General features: G+C 38.2%; 1 protein-coding gene and 2 non-coding genes across 4 annotated transcripts; all 3 read left to right on the top strand.

The window, feature by feature from the left end:
* Window positions 1–1721: 1721 nt before the first annotated feature.
* LOC120476243 (interferon-induced very large GTPase 1) lies at window positions 1722–21142 on the top strand. Of its 2 annotated transcripts, XM_089129280.1 has the most exons (15): window positions 1722–2059; window positions 2160–2235; window positions 2467–2499; window positions 2775–2830; window positions 3107–3273; window positions 3483–3552; window positions 4576–4660; window positions 4753–4810; window positions 4980–5018; window positions 6308–6404; window positions 6502–6555; window positions 12073–12615; window positions 12681–13286; window positions 13643–15321; window positions 15599–21142. In XM_089129280.1, exons 10-15 carry the CDS (start codon window positions 6392–6394, stop codon window positions 20279–20281), a joined length of 7578 nt encoding a protein of 2525 aa, XP_088985406.1. In that variant the 5' UTR covers window positions 1722–2059; window positions 2160–2235; window positions 2467–2499; window positions 2775–2830; window positions 3107–3273; window positions 3483–3552; window positions 4576–4660; window positions 4753–4810; window positions 4980–5018; window positions 6308–6391; the 3' UTR covers window positions 20282–21142. The 2 variants fall into 2 exon arrangements, with proteins under 2 accessions (XP_088985406.1, XP_088985407.1); XM_089129281.1 differs by lacking the exons at window positions 1722–2059; window positions 2160–2235; window positions 2467–2499; ... (4 more) ...; window positions 4753–4810; window positions 4980–5018 and adding an exon at window positions 5618–5666.
* Window positions 2328–2396, top strand: LOC148981950 (small nucleolar RNA SNORD49). Its single transcript, XR_016164055.1, has one exon. It is a non-coding gene; the product is annotated as a small nucleolar RNA SNORD49 (small nucleolar RNA).
* LOC148981951 (small nucleolar RNA R38) lies at window positions 2966–3035 on the top strand. Its single transcript, XR_016164053.1, has one exon. It is a non-coding gene; the product is annotated as a small nucleolar RNA R38 (small nucleolar RNA).
* Window positions 21143–23065: the final 1923 nt, after the last annotated feature.

The following is a 23065-nucleotide window of genomic DNA, read 5'->3' on the forward strand; positions in this document are numbered from 1 at the left end:
TATTTACAAAAAAAAAAAAATGTTGCATGCATAAACCACATTATTACCACAGTAAGCAAAATATATGGGCCTATATAAAGTTAAAGAAACTTCCCATTAAACTCCATTGACTGCTCTGGTCTATAGTGAACTGTAGAGTTACGATATAGAAAGAGAGAAGAACAACTATGAACCTGATGATATTTATGTAAAATACTTTGTCCTCCTGAGAACAGTTAAACCTTCAGCTGAAATCTCGTAGTCCCTGAATGTCATGAGTGTTTGATGGTGATGTTCACCTGTTACCCCACAGATGTCATTAAATGAGGTGTTTGAAACTCAAACCACTGCTGGAGAAAACCATCATTAGTGTAATTGAACATCAGACTAAAACCTCTAAATAATAGAAGACAGTTTCCCCTGGTTGTCTCCGGACGTTTTGTAAGAAACTATTCTTCCTTATGCTTCAGTCTGGGATATTTGTCAGCATATTGCATTTATCATCATTACCGTAAAAACAATTGTTTGGAAAAGAAATCTGTGCATCAAAACAAGGTGTAACCTTTAGTGTCAATTCAATCAAATTGACCTAGACGTTGTGTTAATTAGATTTAATATATACCTTGTAACCAATCAGGTGGTGTTTCTGACGTCACAAACTACCTTGTAACCAATCAGATTGAGTTACATTCAAGCTATTTTAAGGCATGAAGAATTTTTTTTCAAGGGAAAAACGTTTAAATGTGTCATTTTGGTGATCAAAGATGAGTTTTAAGGGATACAATTATTGACTACAATAAATAATCACTGTTTTTTTTATCAGTTTGTGTGTAGCTGCATTTTTAGTGGTGAATCAATTCTAAAACATTATAAAACACATTTTTAGAATTTTAAATTTAAATGATACAATCACAATTAAATTGCAGTAATATTTATGATTGTTAAAATGTCCATTAATTGCGTTGATTGACCTTTATTTTGTAAAATGCTTTTCTTTCCCAGCGGGCATTGTGGTTTTCACATTTTAAATGCTTTAATAATGCCTTCTTAGGGCAATTAAATGGGAAAAATTAATGACGCTGTACGGGATTGTTCGATTTTTACACACTTTTTGTTATTCTAGACCCCTAGTCTGCACCTTTTAACCTTCCAAAACTCAAGGCGAAGCCTGTTATGCTAGTGATGGGGAGTCGACTCTCAAATAGCCTGTCGGAATTGGTCGGAATCTGTCGGAATCGACTCCAGGACAGGAATCGAAAGTATGGATTCTGTATTTTTATTTTATTTATTTATTTATTTATCTATCTATCTATTTATTTAAGACGTGAGGTGTGTTCGTGTTATTTTTTTTTCCAGTCTATGCATGGTTCTTGGTTCGACATCGGCCGGATCAGATGTAAATTGTAACCGATCAGAGAGAATTTTTCAGGAGAGAGAGGCTGAAAACCCGGAGAAATGAAGTCAGACACTTTCCCGCTTCAGCTGTGTTTGCATACTATCACAGCTGAAGTGAAATAAATGCAATATCTGTCAAATACACAGAATTCAGACACTTTTCTATTGAATACTTAGCCTAGGCCGACTACAGTGTTTGTTTGCACAAGTGTAAAGTTCAACATCTCAATGAAGTGGCTGTCTACGTTTTTTTTAATCAGTTTTATTTTGATTTGCGAGTATACACAAAAAGAGAGTTTGTTATAGAAAAAAGGTGGATTTGTTGATCAGAATGTCCCGGTACTGGAGTGGGGAAGTTTTTTTTTATTATTATTCCTGACCCTATTTTGATTCAAAGTAAATGGAGTAGACTCTGGGAATACTGGGAATGAATCGTGAACAGGAGTCGACTCCAAAAAATCCGGACTCGAACACCCCTGGGTAACGCCCCGTGTCACGTGGGCCGTGACGTGTCCGCTGTATAAATTCGCTCGCTCCCCCTTCCTCGTTCTCTTTCTCCGTGCACCTCGAGAATAGCAAGCTTCTCTCCGACACAAAGAAGAGTTGATCGACTTTAAAACGTGTTCATAATGAACCACACGCGAAGAAGATGCAAGCACAGGGCTTCCAGACCACCTTGATTAATGTAAGTCTTAAAAGCGGAGTTTTATTAATAGCACGAGGTTTACTCGTGCACGTGTAGTAATGGCGGTCAGTGTTAAACTGCACGGTTTGTCTTTCTGCAGGCCGGGTCTAATGCGACTACACAATGATTGTCTGGTGGCTGTTTTACTGTGATTACGGCACGCAGTTCCTGAATTGGTGGGTGTTGTATTCAATATATATGTTTAATATCGCGTTTAAAAAAAATTGATAAACCTATACAATCTGTAATTTGGTTAAAGTTGACCGTGTTCTGTGATGAGACAGGAAGTGCCGTCTGATGCGATAACTGACGATGGCAAACCAGAATGATTCTGAGACACAATGCGCAGATATGAAGTCATTACTGTTGAACCGTTGAATCTGATCACATGATCTCTCTCTCTTCAGGTGAGCGTCTGGATTTGACTCCGTGCTGAGCAGGTAAACATCTCTCCTCAATCTCTCTGTTCACACACACGTGTTTGGCTTGATCTTCCCGAGATGAAAACGCTGTATTGAAAGCTGGGTCGTGGCTTGTGGTATTTTGGGGCCCACCCACCCCTGTCCCCCCATGTGCCCGAGTCCCGACCCGGCTGGAGATGCCCTCTGAACTCCCCAAAACTGATGGCCAAATATTCTGAGGAAACCAGAGCCAGTGTGAATCTGCAGCGGTGATTTCGTGTGAAACTCGTCTCACTCCTGTTTTCTCTTCACAGACGCAGCAGAAACGCTTCTCTTGAGCAGAAACGCCATGAGCTCCTGATTCTCAGCGGTACGTATCAATCACGGTGCCTTTTTAGTTTTAAGAGATTTTAAGACGTGTAGTTTAATGCTCTGCTCGGGTCAGAATAGTTCTGATGGTTTCTGGCATTATAAAGGATCAGATCCAAGATCAGTGTTTAGAGATTCAAGCCTGTGATGAAACAAGTTATCCCTGTCTGAAAAAACATGTTGAGTTATGGTAACCTGAGGCTTAATATAAAAAGAGATTAAACATAAATATGTATATATTTGTGTAATTAATGGACTTTTCTCCTACTTTCTGCAGAAATGCCCCACAGTGTCCGTGTTGGAGTGACATCAGACCATGAGAATAACTTGAAGCCTGCTTTATTTGAGAATAAACGTTGTAGAAAGATATGAATGCCTCCTGTCATGTGTTGAATGATGATCTCTTCAGTGTCCAGGAAGTCTCTGTCATGTTAAAGAAATAGGGTGACTAAACTCCCCAAGTTTAAATAAAATATTGTCCTGTTTTAGTGACTTTTGCAGTTACTCATGTAAAGATGCCTTTAAGATTTTTAGTTTTCCTCCCAAATGAATCTCTTTCGAGGGCCTAAATATGATCAAACTCTTGAAAACTTCCACATGCTTCAGGAGTGGTGAATGTACTTTTTCATATTTAATGTGATATTGGTTTTCAGAATTAGGTGAGACTAAATGGCTTGATAGCGCCACCTACACTATTGCCCTGGCTCTACACTTCACGTACAGGTATGAAATTTGGTGCATGCAATCATAGATGTCTAAATAAAGGCTAGATGTCTTAAGGCGGAGTTTCTATGGTCATCACTGGCGGCCATCTTGTCACAGGCAAGCTGATGCAAGATGAAACGTGGCTATAATTATCTGGATGGTTATTTATACACTTATTATTTAAAGCATGCTGTCTCTTAACTATATCTCTGACGTAGTGATGTTTATAACAAACCAAACCGGTTGAAAATCGGTAGAAAATTGAGCAAGTTACGGTTATTTAAATAGTACATGTACCATTAACACAATGTTACCAGTGAGCTAGCTGCCTGTGGCAAGATGGCCGCCAGGTGCAGATGTCAATCTCCATTGGCCAGCAGCGTGGATGAGATATCTAGCCTTTAAATAGATATCTATGCATGCAATGACCTAACTAAAAAAGCCTGTGCAGTTTTTGAAATTTACTATGTTCTTTAACCAACTCTGCCTAGAGACTTAATCAGATTCACACCATATTTTGTCTAATATAAAGGACTTTGTTCAACTTCACATGTTGATAAGAGTCCAGTCCTGAATGCATCTACATGCCAATATTCAGTTACTGTCATAGTGCCATCTTCTGGCAACAGGGAGTTACATTTTACACTAATTTACTCCCATTAACATTTACATATGCAATGAAGTACCAAACTCATTAGAAATGTTAAATCATGCAATACTTAGCTAAGTGCTATTGTATGTAATCAACGCCACAAAACAGAAATTTGTTGCAAATCAGATATATGATGTCCGATTTGCCCCAAATTTCACATGTTTGATAAAAGTCTGGCCCTGAACACATCTACCGGTAGGTTACATGACTATATTCAGTTTTGGTAATAGCGCAGCTTTTGAAATTTCCAGATGTAGTATAACCAACTCTTCCTAGTTTTAATCAGATTGACACCATATTTTGTCTAATCTAAAGGCCTTCCTAAAGCAGGAAGTGTGGTAAATACAAAATGCTTTTATATTCTCCTATGTTTACCTAACCAAATGCAGACTGCCCATCATGCTCTGTCTTCCTGAAGACACCGGGTGGCGGTGTTATGGGTGGCCCTTTCATCGATGCTTGCAGCTTTAATTTGTATGTTTTATTTTTGGTTTAATATATCAGTCGACACAGCTCGAGTTCACTTATTCAGATGTAATGTGAGTTCTGTTTGATTTATCTCTCAGCCTGGTTCCACATGTCACAGCTGGCCCATGGAAGTTGGGATCTGAAAGAGAAGATGAGGTATAAATGATGTACATGCAGCTGTACACTTGAATGAGCTGTCCTGCGTAGCCAATGCCTGACATAAAGTAAAATCATATGTTAAAGTAGTAAGAACTCTTTAGGAAGCAGTTTTGCTACTATGACTCTCACCCTAATGCAGTGTATGCTGTCCCATTGCTGTGTGTAGCAGGAACAGAGGAAGCCCACAAGTAGCCACAAACACCAGGTAGGGTATCAGGAACGCACCTGACAACACACCAGTACAATACAACATTATTGAATACCACAAACAGAATGCTAAGACAGTGTGCTGTTAAATACATTAAAAATAATTTGATAAAATACACTATTGCTGCGTCATACCTCCTCCGTACTTGTGGCAGAGGTAAGGAAGCCTCCACACATTCCCCAGTCCGACCACATGTCCAGCCACAGCTAAAATAAACTCTGCTTTACTCCCCTCATGGCCCCTCTCTACTATTTGTTCTTAAAATGTCCTAATAAAGTTTTCACCAGTTCATAATAATAATAAAAAATAAATAAATAATGGTGGGAGAGTCGAGCAGGATTCAGGTACAATAATATGTATTGTAAAGAAATTCACTTTAAAAATATTTAAAACCCACAGCTGCTGTTGCTGAGTTATAACAGTTTCAAGTTTTTTTTTAGGAGTTGCAGTTGAAAATTTAGTTTTTTTAAGTTAAGTTTTTCAAGGATGAAGGGAAATCACAATGTATATTTATTCCTCTAACTTTGACCGAAGTGTAGCTTGAACTTTTAACTTCTGAAAGACAGCTTTGTAACGTCACTGACTCCGCCCACACGCACAGATCTCTTCCTCTGATCAAGAAGGCAACGGGGAATTCAGCCATAGGTGACCACCAGACGTCCCGAAATCTAAGCTGTTGTCCCGAATCCCGAAACCGGACTTAATTGTCCCGAAAAATATACTAAAGCAAAATCTTGATATAAAACATTGAAAACTGTCCGTGGAAGTTGAGTCGTCCTGCAGCCCCCCAAGTTGCAGTAGCCGCGAGGACACTGAATGTGCAGCCAGTCTAAAGTTTTGTTTTCTTACGCGCTTCAATTTCTGGCGAATGGATTCAACGTGTTCACGGGGCGAATTTGACGCACTATTCGCGTCTGGTGTAAAAGCAGTAATAAGTGATTTATTGGTAGCGTCACTGTGTGCAAAAAAAAACTTCGGCCGGGCCTTAATGTCTGATGTCGGGCTATAATTGAAGCAAATCATCTACACAAATATTTAGTTTTCCTATTTAATGATAGTTGTATTAATAATTTTGGTATAGCCTGAAAGGTCTAGCTAGCCTGTGCACTGTGTTACTACTAATGCATGTTTTTTTTTTTACTATGACATATGAGTTAATGTTTTTTTTTTTTTTTTTTTTTTTACCAAAACATATTTTGAACCAAAACCTGACATATTGAACTAAAACCTGATAGTATAGCCCCCGTCGTCATCTCAATCTCAGGTCTGTGATGAATCTCTTACAGGATGATGATCAGACAGACGTGAGCAAGAGAAGACGATCGACTGAAGAATAAAGAAAGATACAGAGGAGAAAACAGAATATCAACATGTCGACCGCTGGTGAGAATCAGAGAAAGTTTCAAATAATTAAACAAGAATATTTTCACACAATTACTGTGAATGAGTATTATAATGCAAGACTCATGTTTCAATACAGTGATTGTTGCTCACAATCCTCGCAGGAGACACAGCATAGACCAACCTCCTTTCAGTAAGTCTTTATCTACATAAATGCATGAAGAGTGTTTCGAAATTACAGGCAATTTATCCCTATCAAAACACAAGTAATTCACCCCTATCAGACCACACCCAACATTTAGGCAAGTGGGGCATCAATGACATACTCAAAATAAAATGGTTGCTGCTAATAAATCATTCTGAAAAGACACATAATACACATGTATTTAGAAAAAAAAAAACATTCTTGGGACCTTATGTGAATTATTTTAACAAATTATATTATGGATGTTATGTGTGTTAAAAGTAACACTGAAGCAGTGTTAGAGTTTAAGTTAATTAAGTCATTAATTGAGTGATGATTGAGCATTGAAGACGCCTAGTGATAAAAAGCAGAATCACTGAAGAAAAGAGAAACTCTACAACTGACTTCCGGAGATGAAATCAACTGAAGATAAAAGACAACATTAAATCTCTGAGATCTCAGCAGAGGAGGATTAAACTCCTCCACAAACAGAATTACCAGCTTCACTTATTACTAACTAGTTATTGATAATTAATAGAGGTGTAGATGCTGATATTTTATTGGAAATAATAGATTTTGTAATGCCACCATTATAGTGATCAGTGTTTCGTGTAGTTGGGCAGTTTGACCAAAAGTCAAAGTCAGACCAGTGTTTACTAAAACACATATGAAGAAGCCATAAACAAGGATGATCATCATCTAAGTCTGTGTCTGGAAGTTAGTTGTAGTTTTGTTTATCTTTTTCTTCAGTGATTCTGTTTATCACCAGGTGTCTTCAATAATGCTCAGTCATCACTGAATTAATTACTTAATTATCTCATTAACTCTAAAACTGCATCTGTGTTATTTTTGTTTTTAACTCCCTGTTGGTGATTCCCATATAAACACAGAGCGATGTTACATTTAACACTGGGGAATTTACTGTGTGGCGAATCAGAGGTATAATTAGCGTCAAGCTACATTACAAGATTACACTTTAACTCACTTTAACCCTCAGGTGCTCTTCGTTTCGGAGTCATACTTGTTATCTTCCCGGTCAAAAGTGACCGGACACCTAAAAATGAAACTTTCTCCATCCCAGTAAAACCAATGCAATTTATTTTTGTTCTATAATATTTATTCTTTTTAATTTAGTATTTTGAGACAATTTAAATGAATTTATTAATATTTATGCAATATTTATGGTTTATTTTTGCCATAGAAAAATATATATTATTTTCTATATATATATATTATTTTCTTCAAAAAAATATGAATGCAGTATTTTAGTTTAATATAGAGTCTAGGCCTTCAGAAAAAAAAAAATATTTTTTGAAGAAAATTAGCACCATCTGGTTATAGTATAGAGAAAAAGCGTAGAATCATGGTGTAACCACTAGATGACATGTACAGCTCTCTATTGAGAGGCATGTGAATTCCCCAGCTGTTTATGAACACATTTTTGTTGTTGTTGTTGGTGGATTTGTATATATATTTGAAACAATCTCAAAACTATTTCTTATTAAAAAAAATGACAAAAAACAAATATTCACAATTCTTTTTTTTTTTTTTTTTTCACAATTTCCCATTCATTTCCTATGGGGTCATTTTTGACCAAAGACCACAAGTGTGACTATTTTTTTTAAGACCACTTAGCATGCTCAGATCATGACCTTAATTTTTCTGTGTGTTCACATACATAATGCCATAAAACTCACAAAGTTTCGTGACATTGCGATGAAGCTGTGATTTTTAAAAATTCAAACATACTTTTTGTAATCAAACTTTATTGGTGTGTATGTGTATAAAAGTGTGTTTGTATGTGTGTGTGTGTGTGTCTGTTTTGCACTCTAGATGTTGTAGAGTGTCGCCCCTTTTCTTGTGGTGTACCTTTTTTTTTTAATTGTGGCCGATTTGTAGATTGTACATACAAAAATTCAGAGAATATTATTTTTTTGTATCAATTTCCCATTCATTTCCTATGGGTTGTCATTTTTGACAGAAGAGCAAAAGTGTGACTCATTTTTTTACGACCACTTAAATTGCTCGAATCATGACCTCAATTTTTTTGTGTTCACATACCCAATGCCATAAAAGTCACCAAATGTCATAATTTTCTGAAGAAGCTATGATTTTTAAATATTCAAAACAGATTTCTTTAATCACAATTTATTGGTGTTTTTGTGTATAAAAGTGTGTGTGTATGTGTGTGCGTAGGGGTGGGTATGTCTGTTTTGCACTCTTGATGTTTTACAGTGTCACCCCTTCAATGCTGAGCACTTTTTTTCTGCATTGTGGCCGATTTGTAGATTGTACACACAAAAATTCTCAAAGTTTTTGTGTTTTTGTCAATTTCCCATTCATTTCCTATGGTCGGTCATTTTTGACCGAAGAGCACAAGTGTGACTATTTTTTTTACGACCACTTAGCCTGCTCGGATCATGACCTCAATTTTTGTGTGTGTTCACATACCCAATGCCATAAAAGTCACCAAGTTTCGTAACATTCCGGTGAAGCTGTGATTTTTAAAAATTCAAAACAGAACATTTTTCGGTCAGAAATGACCGAAGAGCACCTGAGGGTTAAACAAGTGTTTGTATTAACTTCAGATTGCTAATATGGATTTCAGTCATATAATTGACTGTGTTGAAATATGTTATATTTCGCCCTTTATATGGAGCTAATTTTTACACCTACTTTGCATGTATAATGTAAACCTTCGTTATTCCAACATGGCATCATGACTTTTGCGTAAACATATCTATTATCTATGTTATCTATACGCATTTTCAGCTATCCGCGTGTATGTCTACGCCGTTAAATGTCCGAGTGATTCCGCGTGTCTGTACATGCCGTTAAATGTCCGAGCGAAACTAAGCAAAATGTAGATCTACATCTGGGGAGCGATCTTTTTTTTCCCTAGGATGGTACGGGTACAGTCATAAATGCTTATTAACTCCAGTGACGGGTAGATTTAGGGACGGGGTTGAGGTAAGTCATATATTTATATATACAGTAATAACGTTAAGTCAACGGCGTTCATAAACACACTGAAAAGCGATTATGCGTGTTGATAGCACGCCAAAAATGGAAATACGAATTGGCGTTTCATACGCCATTTCATGAGATCAGTCTGGTGTTGTGGCAAAAATACTGTCAAACATCATCACTGCGTAAGAGACACTCAGAGTCAAATTAATAAAGAAAGAGAAGTTTTTATTCTTGCAAGAATAGGCCCAGTCGCCAGCACAGCAGTTACACTGTGGAGTGAGTGAGACGCCTTCAGGGGGACATGAGACAGCTCTTATAGACCATTTCACAAGATGTAAACAACACTGGTCCAGAAGCACTTCCTGTTTCAGTTTGTAACTGTTTTCTTTATTTCACATGTAAAGAAAACATCTTAAAGATGTTTGTTTAACTTTATGATTCAGTTTTAAATGTTCTGTTGGTTGTATTTTATCCCAGCTTTTATGTAGTGTTAAAAAACTGAAACAGGAAGTGCTTCTGGACCAGTGTTGTTTACATCTTGTGAAATGGTCTATAGTCTTTTCAAGGTTCCTCTTCCCCCATTGTACTTTTCACCCACCCAGATAAGGCCATACCAGTCAAGTATCCCGTTTTGGTCGGGAAAGTCCCGTATTTTACCATTCTTTCCCGCTGTCCTCCCGTATTAGTATTTTCCCGTAAATCTCCCGTATTTTAACCTGCTTTATTAAAATATAATAATACCCCCGAGCGGATTAAATAAAACATTCCCAATCTGAGCTCTGTCACTTGACTCGCGATAACTACAAGTACTGTAGGTGAGGTGATCGACAGTTGTCGCGAGGTCAGATGATGAGTGACAACTCTATGGTGACAACGCGGGGGAAACAAAGAGGACACGCGTTTTGTAACTGCGACTTTTGCATCTCACACGGGGGAAGGAATGATGTGTTGGCACGAGAAATGGTGTTTAGCATGGTACGAGAGATTGAACACATATAGATAGAGACAACAGAACTGCTCTACTCTCATGTAAAATTAACCACCGTGGCCCAGCCCACAAATACACTCCTTCCAAAACAGTCTTGAAGAATGCAAAGTCTGCAACATATTTGTACAATAACTCACTAAGAGAGTAAAGAAAAGTTATGTGAAATGAAAAGAAAAACTTTAAAAGAAAAGCAATATGAAATGAAAAGAATGTGTGGAATGAAAATAAAATGTAAATGTAAAGACAAGCAATGTTAAATGAAAAGAAAATAAGCAAATAAGCCTTTAAATAAATGCTCTTTATATAAAGGCTACCCTCATATATATATATATATATATATATATATATATATATATATATATATATATATTTGTGTGTGTGTGTGTGTGTTTTCATTTAAGCTATAATACCTGTCTTAAAATGTAAGGGATACTGGGTTGGTGGGAGTGGGACTGTTCGCGGTGGGCGCCGGAAAATGTCCCTTATTTTCAAATCCAAAACTTGACCAGTATGGATAAGGCCCTTACAGCTGTTTAGTCTCTGCTTAAGGACACAAACTGGTAATAAAATAAAATGGCCAAAACTGGCCGTCCCTAAGGTCAGAGGTCCTGTCCCATATGTTCCTGAAACGTCACCCACAACCACGTAGACATTTATATTTTACTCATGGAATAGGTTCAATGGGGAAACATGGCTCAGACTACCTAGTAATCTTCACTAATGATTAAAATTTCCATAACACTGGTTCTCCCATGGTTGCGGCTCGCAATGTGTATGAATGAGCCGAGACGAGCACGTTACAAGCACCTCCAGACCACCCGATAATTTTTAAACATGTTTAAAAAATTTGTGGAATTGGCCCAATTTTCACTAGCATATGTCCCTTATTGCCAAATCATACATAATCACGTCACAGGCTAGAACGATAAGGCTATATCTCAGTTGCTGCAGCCAGCAACCGTAAAGTGATCACATACACTGCAACCGTAAAGTGTACACACACACACACACACACACACACTTTTCTCTCTCTCTCTCTCGCAAATTATTTATGTTGAAAGGAATGGCTACTATTCTCTGCTTTTTAACACATCATTTGCACACACATTTCTGTAATTTTAATATCTGAACCTATATCTATAGTCACCTGCAACATTGAAAGCTCCGCTGCTCTGGTATCTGTGTTTAGGGCAAAAGCTCACATGATTGCCGCCGGCTTGGGATAAATTCGTGTAGGACAGTTGTGCCGTGTGCCAGCGGCTTTGACAACATTATCAGGTTAACTGACTCGTAACGTGTGAAATATCTCACGACCTCCCGAGTCTCCAAACTCGCACCGTGTACGCCCGCCATTAGCTTCAAAGATTACCACAGATTATTGTTGTTCCAACAGTTATGGGCTAGCAACTTCTTTGCTAAACTTTAAAAACACCTCCTACTGTTAGATTCTGGTTAATTTGATCTGTGATATTGATCTTGCCATCATAAACTGTTAATATCGCATGTGCTTGGTGTTATTTTGTGATATGAGGATTGGAAGAATAAATGTCTGATTTTACTCTTTGCAGTGAGGATTGTTCTGCTGGGGAAGAGTGTGTCAGAAAACAGTCGAGTGGGAAACTTCATATTAGGGCAAGCAGCGTTTGACAGTGAAGCTCCTCCAGATGTTGTAGAGAGAGTCGGAGGAAGATTGAAGGACAGACACGTGATCCTCATCAACAGTCCTCAGCTGCTCCAGACACACATTTCAGATCATCAGATTACACAGACTGTGAAAGAGTGTGTGTCTCTGTCAGATCCAGGACCTCATGTGATCGTTCTGCTCCTCAAACATGAGCAGTGTTCAGCAGAAGATCAAGAGTGTGTGGAGAAGGTGCTGGACTCTTTCTCTGAGCGGGTTTATCAACACACCATGGTGCTCACGACACAAGAGCCGACTGAAACCGACGACATCCTACAGAAAATCATTCAGAAATGCTACAACAGACACTTCAGTCTTCAGGGAAACAGCTCTCCTGATGATCTTCTGCAGACGTTTGAGGACATTGAGAAAATGAATGATGGACGGCATCTGGATTGTGCTGATGCTTCACAACATGCTACAGAAAGACGTGAGTGTGACAATATTATGATATTTGTTGTGATAAAGGTGTTTTAATTTTTCTTCTTCTATCAGTTTCAGAGGGTGTGAAGCTGAATCTGGTTGTGTGTGGGAGCGACGGCACATTAAAGTCCTCCATATCAGAGCAGATACTGCAGCACACAGACAGAAGATCAGACGTGGATCTTCATGGTCGTGTGATCAGTGTGGTGGAGCTTCCAGCTCTGTTCAACACTCGACTCTCAGAGGAGGAAGTGATGCGTCAGACTCTCCGCTGTGTGTCTCTCTGTGATCCTGGAGTTCATGTTTTCCTCCTCATTATTCCTGATGCTCCACTGACTGATGAAGACAAAGCAGAAATGGAGGAGATCCAGAGGATCTTCGGCTCCAGAATCAACAAACACATCATGATCCTCATAATGCAGAATTCAGAGCATCAGACAGCAGAACTCAATGAGGAAACACAGTCTGCCATTGAGAGGTTTGGAGGACGACATCATTTCTTTGGTCCCACCACACAAGTGTCCACATTGATGGAGAACATTGAGAAGATGCTTGAAGAAAACAGAGGAGAGTTTTTCTCTATAGAGACATTTCTGGAGGCACAGATGAAAAAACTGATGAAATATGAAGAGATGGAAAAGAAAAGTCATTCATTAGAGACACATTTATTCTCACAAGGTAATGGCCACCAGGAAATCAGTCTAATACACTATATTAAGTGTTACCAAACTGTCTTTCTGAGTATATTTCAATAATGTCCATTTTCTTCAATATACTTGAAGTCATTTGTCAAGAACCAATTATCACTAACAATAACATTTCTCAAATCGATAGCATATACTTAATACAGTACAATATAACAAACAAACCTCTTAATACCAGACAATATGAAAGTGTATACAGGCTAAACAAGCAGTCCTTATAAAAATACAGGTTTATATAGATATAAAAAACATCACTACATCTTACATAATCAAAGTAAAAAAAAAAAAGACTTTAAAACTGATGTATTTCCTCCTTTGCATGTTTTACAGAGAGTGAAGATGAACTGAGGATTGTGCTGCTGGGAAAAACTGGAGTTGGGAAAAGCGCCACAGGAAACACCATCTTAGGAAGAAATGCTTTTAAAGCCGAGGAATCTTTTGAATCAGTGACCAGTGAGAGTCAGAGAGAAACATCTGACATCAACGGTCGACGTGTCACTGTGATCGACACTCCAGGACTGTTTGATACTGAACTCACTAATGAAGAGATCCAGAGAGAAATCAGACACTGCATCTCCATGATCCTGCCTGGACCGCATGTGTTTCTCTTACTGATTCCACTGGGACGATTCACTAAAGAAGAACAAGAATCAGTGAAGATCATCCAAGAGACGTTTGGTGAGAAATCTTTAATGTTCACCATCGTGCTCTTCACCAGAGGAGATGATCTGAAGGACAAAACCATTGATCAGTGTTTGGGAAAACCTGGATCTGTGATCAGAAACCTGATTGAAGTGTGTGGAAACAGATATCATGTGTTCAATAATAATCAGACTGAAGACCGAACACAGGTGTCTGATCTACTGGAGAAGATAGACAACATGGTGAACGCAAACGGAGGGAGTTTCTACTCGTGTAAGATGTTCAGACAGATGGAGAGAGAACAACAAGAACAACAGATGAAGATCCTGATGGACAGAGTGGAGCAACTGAACAGAGAAAGAGAAGAACTGATGAAGAGACAAGAGGAAGAGAAAGAGAGAATGAAGATCACAATGGAGGAAGAACAAAAGAATCATGAGAAAGAGAGAAAGAGAAGAGAAGAGGAACTCAAAAGAGAAATAAGAGAAGAAGAGAAACTTCAGAGAGAGATACGAGACGAGATGAGACGAGAACGAGAGACATTTAAACATGAAATAGAGGAAATGAAGGAAGAAAAAGAGAAACTTCAGATCAAATACAACACAGAAATAGACAGAATAGAGAATCAGATGAAGAAAAGACTAGATGAATATACAGAAAGAGAAGAACAATATAAAACACAAATAAAAGAAAAAGAGAGAGAGATCAGAGAGGAGATGAAGAGAGAGCGAGAGGAATGGGAGAAACAGAAACTAGAGGAAAAGATGAGAAGAGAAGAAGAGGATGAGAAAAGAAGAGAGAAAGAACTGAGAGTTTGGGATGAATTTAATGAGAGACTGAAAGAAGAGAGAGAGAGATTGGAAAGAGAGAAAGTAGATCTTCAATCTAAACATGAAGCAGAAGAAAACAAGATGAAGATCCTGATGGAGAAAATGACCAGCGAAAGAGAAGAACTGATGAAGAAACATGAAGAAGAGAAAGAGAGAATTAAGATCACAATGGAGGAAGAACGACAGAATTATGACGAAGAGAGAAAGAGAAGAGAAGAGGAAGATAAAAAGATGAGGGAGAGAGAAAAACAGATTTCTGATGAAGAGATTCAGAGACTCAAGAGTGAAATGGAGGGAATAGTCAGAGAGAAAGAAAGAATAGAAAGAGAGAGACGAGAACAGCAAGAGGATTTAGAGAAGAGTCTGAAAGAAGAAAGAAACATGAGAGAAGATCAACAAAAGTCTTTTGAAGAGAAACTGAAACTCCATGAAGAACAGCATGAAGATGAACTGAAGAGAAGACGAGTGGAGTGGAGAGAGGAATATGAGAGAGAGAAAGAGATGAAGATCTGCACTGAAACTGATGATTCACTACAGGTGAGTGTTCAGAGAAACCTGGAGAAAACTAGTTCATCTATTATAACACTATTATAATATTTACTATTCATCCATTATTACATTTGAACACTTTAACCCTCAAAAGCTCTAGTTCACATTCTGCCTTTCTATTAATAGTTATCTGAATAAATGTTTATATATATATATATATTAAACAGCTAGAAAATCCTGAATAAAACAAATATATTATTGTTTTTATTAATGATAATATATCATTTTTTAGTTTTAGTTTACTGTATCATTGTGTTTTAAACAGGGAGACACAGCACATCTATTTCGCAGACTTCATCTTCACAGGAACAATAACCTGAGAGCTGCAGATGTTCTTCAGATAACTGAACATTCATTACAGTCCCATGAGTCTTGTGCTGAAGAGGAGCTGAGTCAGACGTTCATTCAAAAACTACTGATGATGGACTACAGAGCAAGATACATCAGTGTTAAAGAGAACAATGAACAGGATCGAACACAACAAAGAGACACTGACACATCTGAAGACATTGGTGATATATTCCAAGCAGTGTCAGTGTCTAACAAAGGAACAAATCAATCTGATCGCATTCACCCGATGGATGTTCAGATGGCAGTGTTTCATTGTGCTGATGGTTTCCTGAATCAGTTGATGGTCACTAAACTGTCCCAGTGTCAGTACGCTCTGCCTCTGCTTGTTCCTGATCCAGACACACAACAGATTGAGTTTCCTCTCTGGACATTCAGACTAATCAACAAGAGCTGGAAGACGAGAACCACCAACAATGAAATCATCAGTCAAATCCAGCCGGTCTACAAGGTAGAAACTCCAATGGTCTGTTTCTTCAGGTTTGGCTCTGTGTCTTCATCCAAGTCTCATCTGATGAACAGTCTGATCAATGAGAAACACGACACGTTCTTCCACAGGAACTGTCCAGGCAGCAGCAGAACCAGAGTCCTGATGGATGGAGTGGTGGAGATCGCCTGGTTCTGCCCCTCTGGGAAAAACACGGATAAATTCACGGACTGTGTTGCGTTCTGTAATCTACACGGTGATGCAGGAGATCATGAGAAACAGCTGCAGATCCTCACTGAAATGGCCTCAGTCAATGTTGTTCTTCTACCGCAACTGGACAGGAATGACATACATGCAGAAAATATCCAGAATCTGTTCAGAATCAAAAAGCCACTTATTTGTCTTTTTACTGAGGATGAATCTGCTGTGACTGAGACGAAGAAAGGGAAATTCAAAATTGGCCTGAAGGACAGAAATCAGTCAGAAGTATCTGAAGAACTCAGAAGAGCCATAAATGAGTGTCTCTCAGAATCATCTTCAACTTTCAGACTTGAAGATGTGTCCAAACACTCAGACATCAGAGTAGATGAGGAAGATGATGAAGACTGCAGGAGAGGAAGAGAAGCAGCACAGCAGATGACGAGTTTACTGGAGAAGAAAAATCTGACAGAAATCAAAGACTCATTTCTGCCTCATCAGGGGAAACTGTGGCATCAGTGGAGTCAGAAGAACAAAGAACTACATCGACCTCAAGGAGAAAAGATAGAAATGGAAATAAGTAGAATAAAATCAGAAATGAAGAAAATCCGTGAACAGCAGTATGAATCTGACATCAGTGTGTTTATGAAGTTCTTAATTAAACAAATGAACTCACATGCTGAACATGAGAATATGTATTTCATCAAATGGCTGAGAATCCTCCTGGATGAATATATCTCAGCTGACCTTTCTTTTCTACATCACAGATATGATGAAAAGTGGTCAAATGTCTTAAAACTGAAAGAGAACAATGATAAACCTGAGCAACTCAAAGCTGAACAAGCAGAACTTGAGAGAATATCTGAGGATCTTCAAGTTGCATCCTTTGGTTTGGAGCACATCATGAGGGAGATCGGTCAGATCTATGAATCATGTTCATCTGTGAAGAAGAACAAGAAAGACCTGCAGATTCACTTCTCTTCTCTCCCGAGTCTTGCAGCAGAGATGATGATCTCTGGATTTCCACTGGAGCTGATGGATGGAGATGCTGCTCATGTTCCTCTGGTCTGGATCTCTGCTGTTATAGATGAACTCATCCAGAAACTGGGAGACCAGAGAGTCTTTGTGCTGTCAGTTTTAGGGCTTCAGAGCTCTGGGAAATCCACCATGCTGAACGCCATGTTTGGACTCCAGTTTGCCGTCAGTGCTGGCAGGTGCACCAGAGGAGCTTTCATGCAGCTGGTCAAAGTCTCAGACGAGATGAAAACACAGATGAACTTTGACTATATTCTGGTTGTTGATACTGAGGGTCTTCGTGCTCTAGAACTGGCTGGAAGATCAACAAGACATCATGACAATGAACTGGCCACATTTGTTGTTGGTCTTGGAAATCTGACCTTGATCAACATCTTTGGAGAAAACCTGTCTGAGATGCAGGACATTCTACAGATTGTTGTTCAGGACTTCCTGAGGATGAAGAAGGTCAGACTGAATCCCAGGTGTGTGTTTGTGCATCAGAACGTCTCAGACGTCACAGCTGGAGAGAAAAACATAGAGGGAAGGAGACGACTGCAGGAGAAACTGGATGAGATGACAAAACTCGCTGCTAAAGAGGAAGACTGTGACGCAGAATGTTTCAGTGATGTCATTAGATTTGATGTACAGAAAGATGTGAAGTATTTTGCTCAACTCTGGGAAGGAAGCCCACCGATGGCACCACCAAACCCAAACTACTGCGAGAACATTCAAGAGCTGAAGACAACCATTACTTTCCATGCCTCATATTCACATGTGATGATGCTGAAAGACTTAAAAGACCGTATTAAAGATCTCTGGGAGGCTTTACTGAAGGAACGATTTGTCTTCAGCTTCAGAAATTCTCTGGAGATTTCAGCCTACAGGAAACTGGAGACCCAATACAGCAAATGGACCTGGAGTCTTCGCAGAGCCATGATGGAAACTGAGAACAAACTACACAACCAAATAAAAAATGAAGCAATTCATGAAGTTGAGGAAACTAAACTTCAAAGAGAACTGAAGAAGACAAAAGAAGAAGTGAAAAAATCAATGTTCGGATTCTTTGAGAAAGACAAAGATAAAGATATACTGATTCAGTGGAAAACATCATTTGAAATCAAAATCAAGGAGCTTGAGGAAAACATTGTGAAAGAAACAAAGAGGAAATTAAATGAGGTTCTTCAGCAGCGAGACCTGAAGAAAAAGATTGATGCTCAGAGGACACATCAAGAAAACACTCTCTATGAAAAGAGCAAAGAACTTGCCTTAAGATTGAAAGATAAAGCAAATGATGAAGAAACACTGAATAAAGAGTTTGATTTGTTTTGGAAACAGTGTGTGAATAAGATCAAGTCAGATACTCCTGCAATCAAAGACATTGATATAATGAGAGATGTGAGAGAGATCCTCAGTGACACCAATAAAAGTGTTTCTGAGGACCACAGGATGGAGAGCAAAGATGTTTTCTCTGTGCCCAGTTTTTCAGATTATGTAAAGGTAAAAAAATCAAGTGGATTGTTCAAATATGCCTTCAGATCAGCTGAGAAGTTTGTTTACGGTTCTCTATCTAAAGAGGATGAAGTTCAAATAAGAGCATTAGTCACAGACATTGGTCACAATACATACAAGATGATTCAATCATTTAACATTTCAAAGATGGGCTACAACAAGAGCTGCATTCAACAACTCACAGATTACATCAAGGCAAGAGTAAAAGAACATGAGGAAGGATCAGTGAGATATGTGTTCAAGCATGAATTCTTCAGGGATTTGGTTCTTTCCATCTTCAAGAGAGCAAACATGATGATCACTGACCAACACAGACTGTTCAGGGAAGCCAATGATCATGTAATATATGTTGAGAAGAAGAGAGAAGAGTACTATAGTATTTTCCAGAAATACTGTCATGGAGCAACATCGGCTGCTATTTTTGGAGAGATCATCTGTCAGAAACTGAAAGAGCCCATTGAGAAGAGTGTCTACAAGAAGACTGCCAGAGATCTGGCTGATGAAATGACATCAAACTGTTCATCACTGAATGGAAACAGATCAAATCTGGAGAAACACATCCTGAAGACACTGGCAGAAGAGGAGGATTTTGACAAATACATGAACTACATTCATAATCCCAGAGATCACTTCAAGAGGTTCATCAGAGATGAAGTCAGTCGGTACATCACCGATAAGTTCAGTGTCAGTGTTTTACCCAAGATGGAGAAGAACGTTGAACTCCTGCAGCAGAAGATCATAAAAGCTGCACATGAATCTACTGAACATGTTCAAGAGAATAAAGGAGATGTTGGTTTGTGGTTGAAGAGTTTCACACAGCGGCTCTCAGATGAGCTGATCTTCTCTGAAAAAGACCTCAGTGGAGTCAAACATGATGATGTTGATGTGAAACTCCTAGAAGATGTGATAAAGAAAGAACTTCCCGCTATAATATCGGACATCAGCAGTGGATTCACAAAGACTTTTCCAGTAAAGCTGGACTATAAAGACAGACCAGATGAGCTTCTGATTGGTCACTTGTGTCAGTGCTGTTGGGTTCAGTGTCCGTTCTGTGGAGCCGTCTGCACCAACACCATAGAAAACCATGATGGAGATCACAGCGTTAATTTCCATCGAGTGGATGGAGTTAGTGGATGGCATTACCATAAAACAGAGAATCTCAGTGCTGATTTTTGCACAACTTTAGTAACAAGTGATGAAAGTTTTTGTGTATCTGATGTGTCGTTTCCATATAAAGAATACAGAAGCGCAGGAGGAGTTTATGCGAAGTGGAGCATCACCCCTGATCACTCTGCACTGCCTTACTGGAAATGGTTTGTGTGCAGATTCCAGAAACATCTGGAAAAATATTATAATGCAACATTCCAGGGTCGTGGTCAGATTCCACCTGAATGGAGATATCACACACAACGAGATGCTATTCAGAGTTTAGATGGATATTTTGTTTGATCCAAACTGTTTGATTTGATCAAACTCAACACAAATTCCAGGATTTCTATTCAGCAGTATTCTCTACTTAAAGTTCAAAATCATCCCAGTTTTCCACTCAATCACACTCTCTCTCCGCTCACTGAACGTTGAAACGGCTGTTACTATTTATCATTTGACTCTCTCCTCACAGCTTGTCCTGGAGTTGCGTTCTCCCCATTGTTGACTTCGCTCGACCATGCCCCCTCCACCACAATACATTTACACATACTCAATCATATAATCTCTCATCTGTCACTTGTTGAAACATTTATTATTTTCTTTATGGTGGATGAGACATAGTGCGCTATAGAAAGGACAGTGAACAATTCACACAGTAAATATACCATTGGGTCGAATTAAATTTGGTTTTACATCAGGGTCATGTGAAGCACCACAGTGTACGAAAATGCATACTTCCCAACTATATATTAGGGAAAACAGTGGGATAAGTCTCTACTCGAGAGAGCATGAGATTGTTTTCCAGTCCAAAGACATATGAGCGAGTCAGCGCAGATGTCTGCTAGTTAACTTATCAAGCTGTGATGTAAACAAAATTCTGCTGGCTATTTAAAAAAAGAGAAAAGTTCTTTGATACTTCCTGTTTCAATCAGAATATTGTAAATGTCAAATAAATTGAGTAAAAATGCTTATCTAGACATTTCACAGGGATTTTAAGTAATGGTCAAAGTCTGTAGTCTCTGAAATATTAAATTCTGCTTGGTCAATTGTGCAATCTATCTATGTCTGATATTAAATACAGCAGTATCTGGGTATTTTTATTAATTATGTCTGCTTGTATCACAGCAGTTTCTACAAGTAAGCTAATAAAACAAGTGTTAACTCAAATGTTTCATGTTCATTTATTTTTATAAATAAAATATAAATTTGTTTTGCAAGCAGCCGTATATTTTAGTGTGATAATAAACAATGACATCACACTTTCTTAACCACTTAACCACCTTTTTTGTCAATCTAAACTTGTTCGGTAATTCAAGAATGCTTTTGACCTAACTCCGCAGATTATTGCTGACGTGAAAGCATTTCAAGAAGTGAAAGTATGAAAAAATGATGGAAGTTAAATTGTCTGTAAATCAAATGCACTGTATGGGTTGATTTAAGTTGATATATTTTAAACCCTATAATGTGACCCACAGTTTTATCCTTAACGCTGTAATTTTTTGTTAAGAAAACCCCAAATCGTAATCTCTTGAATATGGTGTTAATTTCTTTATTCTATATCCAAAAATGTTTACCCACGAGCAAAAGTGGTTTAAATCTCCTGTTTTCCTTGTTAAATGTACCTCTCCTTTCATCCCTTATAAATAACAAAAAGAAAAATGTATTTAAACTATTTAAAGATATTTAGACTTGTCATTGTTCTTTTATCCTGTGTATAAAAATCTCATATTATGAGGTACACAAGGTAAAAACGATATAAAAACTGTTGGTTTTCTCACACAAACCGCTCGTTTCGTGTCTTAGGCCATCAATGTGTACTTACATTCATGAGTCATTAAATCATGTTTAATTTGGACTTCTCTGTGCATGCTTTTTGAGGTGGACCCCCTTTGCCTCCATTATATGACTGACAGACAACAACGGTTTGACTGAAAAATGTCAAAATTGAAAATACTGTGGAAACAAAGACACCTACATCTTGGATGCCCTTGAGGTAAGCTAAAAAATATAAAATAATAATTTCAAAGTGAACTATCCCTTTAATATGGACAATCCATCCCGTGTGTCTTAATATGGTCACAGCAGTGCCGTCTAGTGTAGAGGACAGAAAACACAGTACTCGTACAAACCACAACTCTGAGAATAAGCGACACCCTGCGGCGAGGAAAACGCAGTACAGCAAAACAGTCCAGGAAGACACACAATGTTTGGTTTCACTGTTACTGGGACATTTGTGCATAGTTTTTTCTGCACTTAAAGACATCTCTAACATCTCGACCAACAGGTTTCTGAAAACTCACAGCTTCTGCTATATCTCGATCATTTGTATGAATATATTTCAGATTTAAGTTTGTTTTTAGTACATTATTTCCTCTGAGCTCACCTATTTAAAAAAAAAAAACTGTATTCAAAATGTCTTTTTTCTACTGATAGGACTATACATTTATTGCAATACTGTAGGCCTATGAGATTCGGCTCATTCTAGAACATTCTCAGTTTTGTATTGCCAAGAAAATGGAACATTGTATTTAAAAATAAACACCATGTGTTTTGGTTTTGCTTGAATGAAAACATTAGCCTATATAAACTGCGTAGTTTAATTTAATGGAGATCAGGTGACTTCACGGAAAGCAGAAAGTGTCCGACTCCACGCCTCTCAATCACGAAGCCTTCAGCAATTCTACAGCCAGATTTTTGTTTTCAATTCTGCAGAGCCCAACTATAGCAAACACTGATAAAGTCTTAAAGAGATACTCCACTTTTTTTGGAAATAGCCTATGCTATCTCACGACCAATTCGTACGAATTCGACGCATGATAAAAAGTCTAATTCGTACGACCTCACTCGTACGAATTTGTACAATTTGTCCAAACCCACGTGATGGTTAGGTTTAGGGGCGGGGTAAGGGGTAGGTCATTCGTACGAATTCATACGAATTGGCCAATTCGTAAAATATGTACGGTTTAGCAAAATTAGACACTTTTTAATCATGCGTCGAATTCGTACGATTTGGTCGTGAGATCGAGATCGGGTTGAAATAGCCTCATTTTACCACTCCCCCAGAGTTAAACAGTTGAGTTTTAC

The sequence above is a fragment of the Pimephales promelas genome, chromosome 3, assembly GCF_988280905.1.
Source record: "Pimephales promelas chromosome 3, fPimPro1.hap1.1, whole genome shotgun sequence".
Taxonomy (NCBI): Eukaryota; Metazoa; Chordata; class Actinopteri; order Cypriniformes; family Leuciscidae; genus Pimephales; species Pimephales promelas.

Coding starts and splice junctions, on each gene's coding strand:
- LOC120476243 (XM_089129280.1), top strand. Junction 12,616..12,680: donor ACAACATGCTACAGAAAGAC/GTGAGTGTGACA, acceptor TTCTTCTATCAG/TTTCAGAGGGTGTGAAGCTG. Junction 13,287..13,642: donor GACACATTTATTCTCACAAG/GTAATGGCCACC, acceptor CATGTTTTACAG/AGAGTGAAGATGAACTGAGG.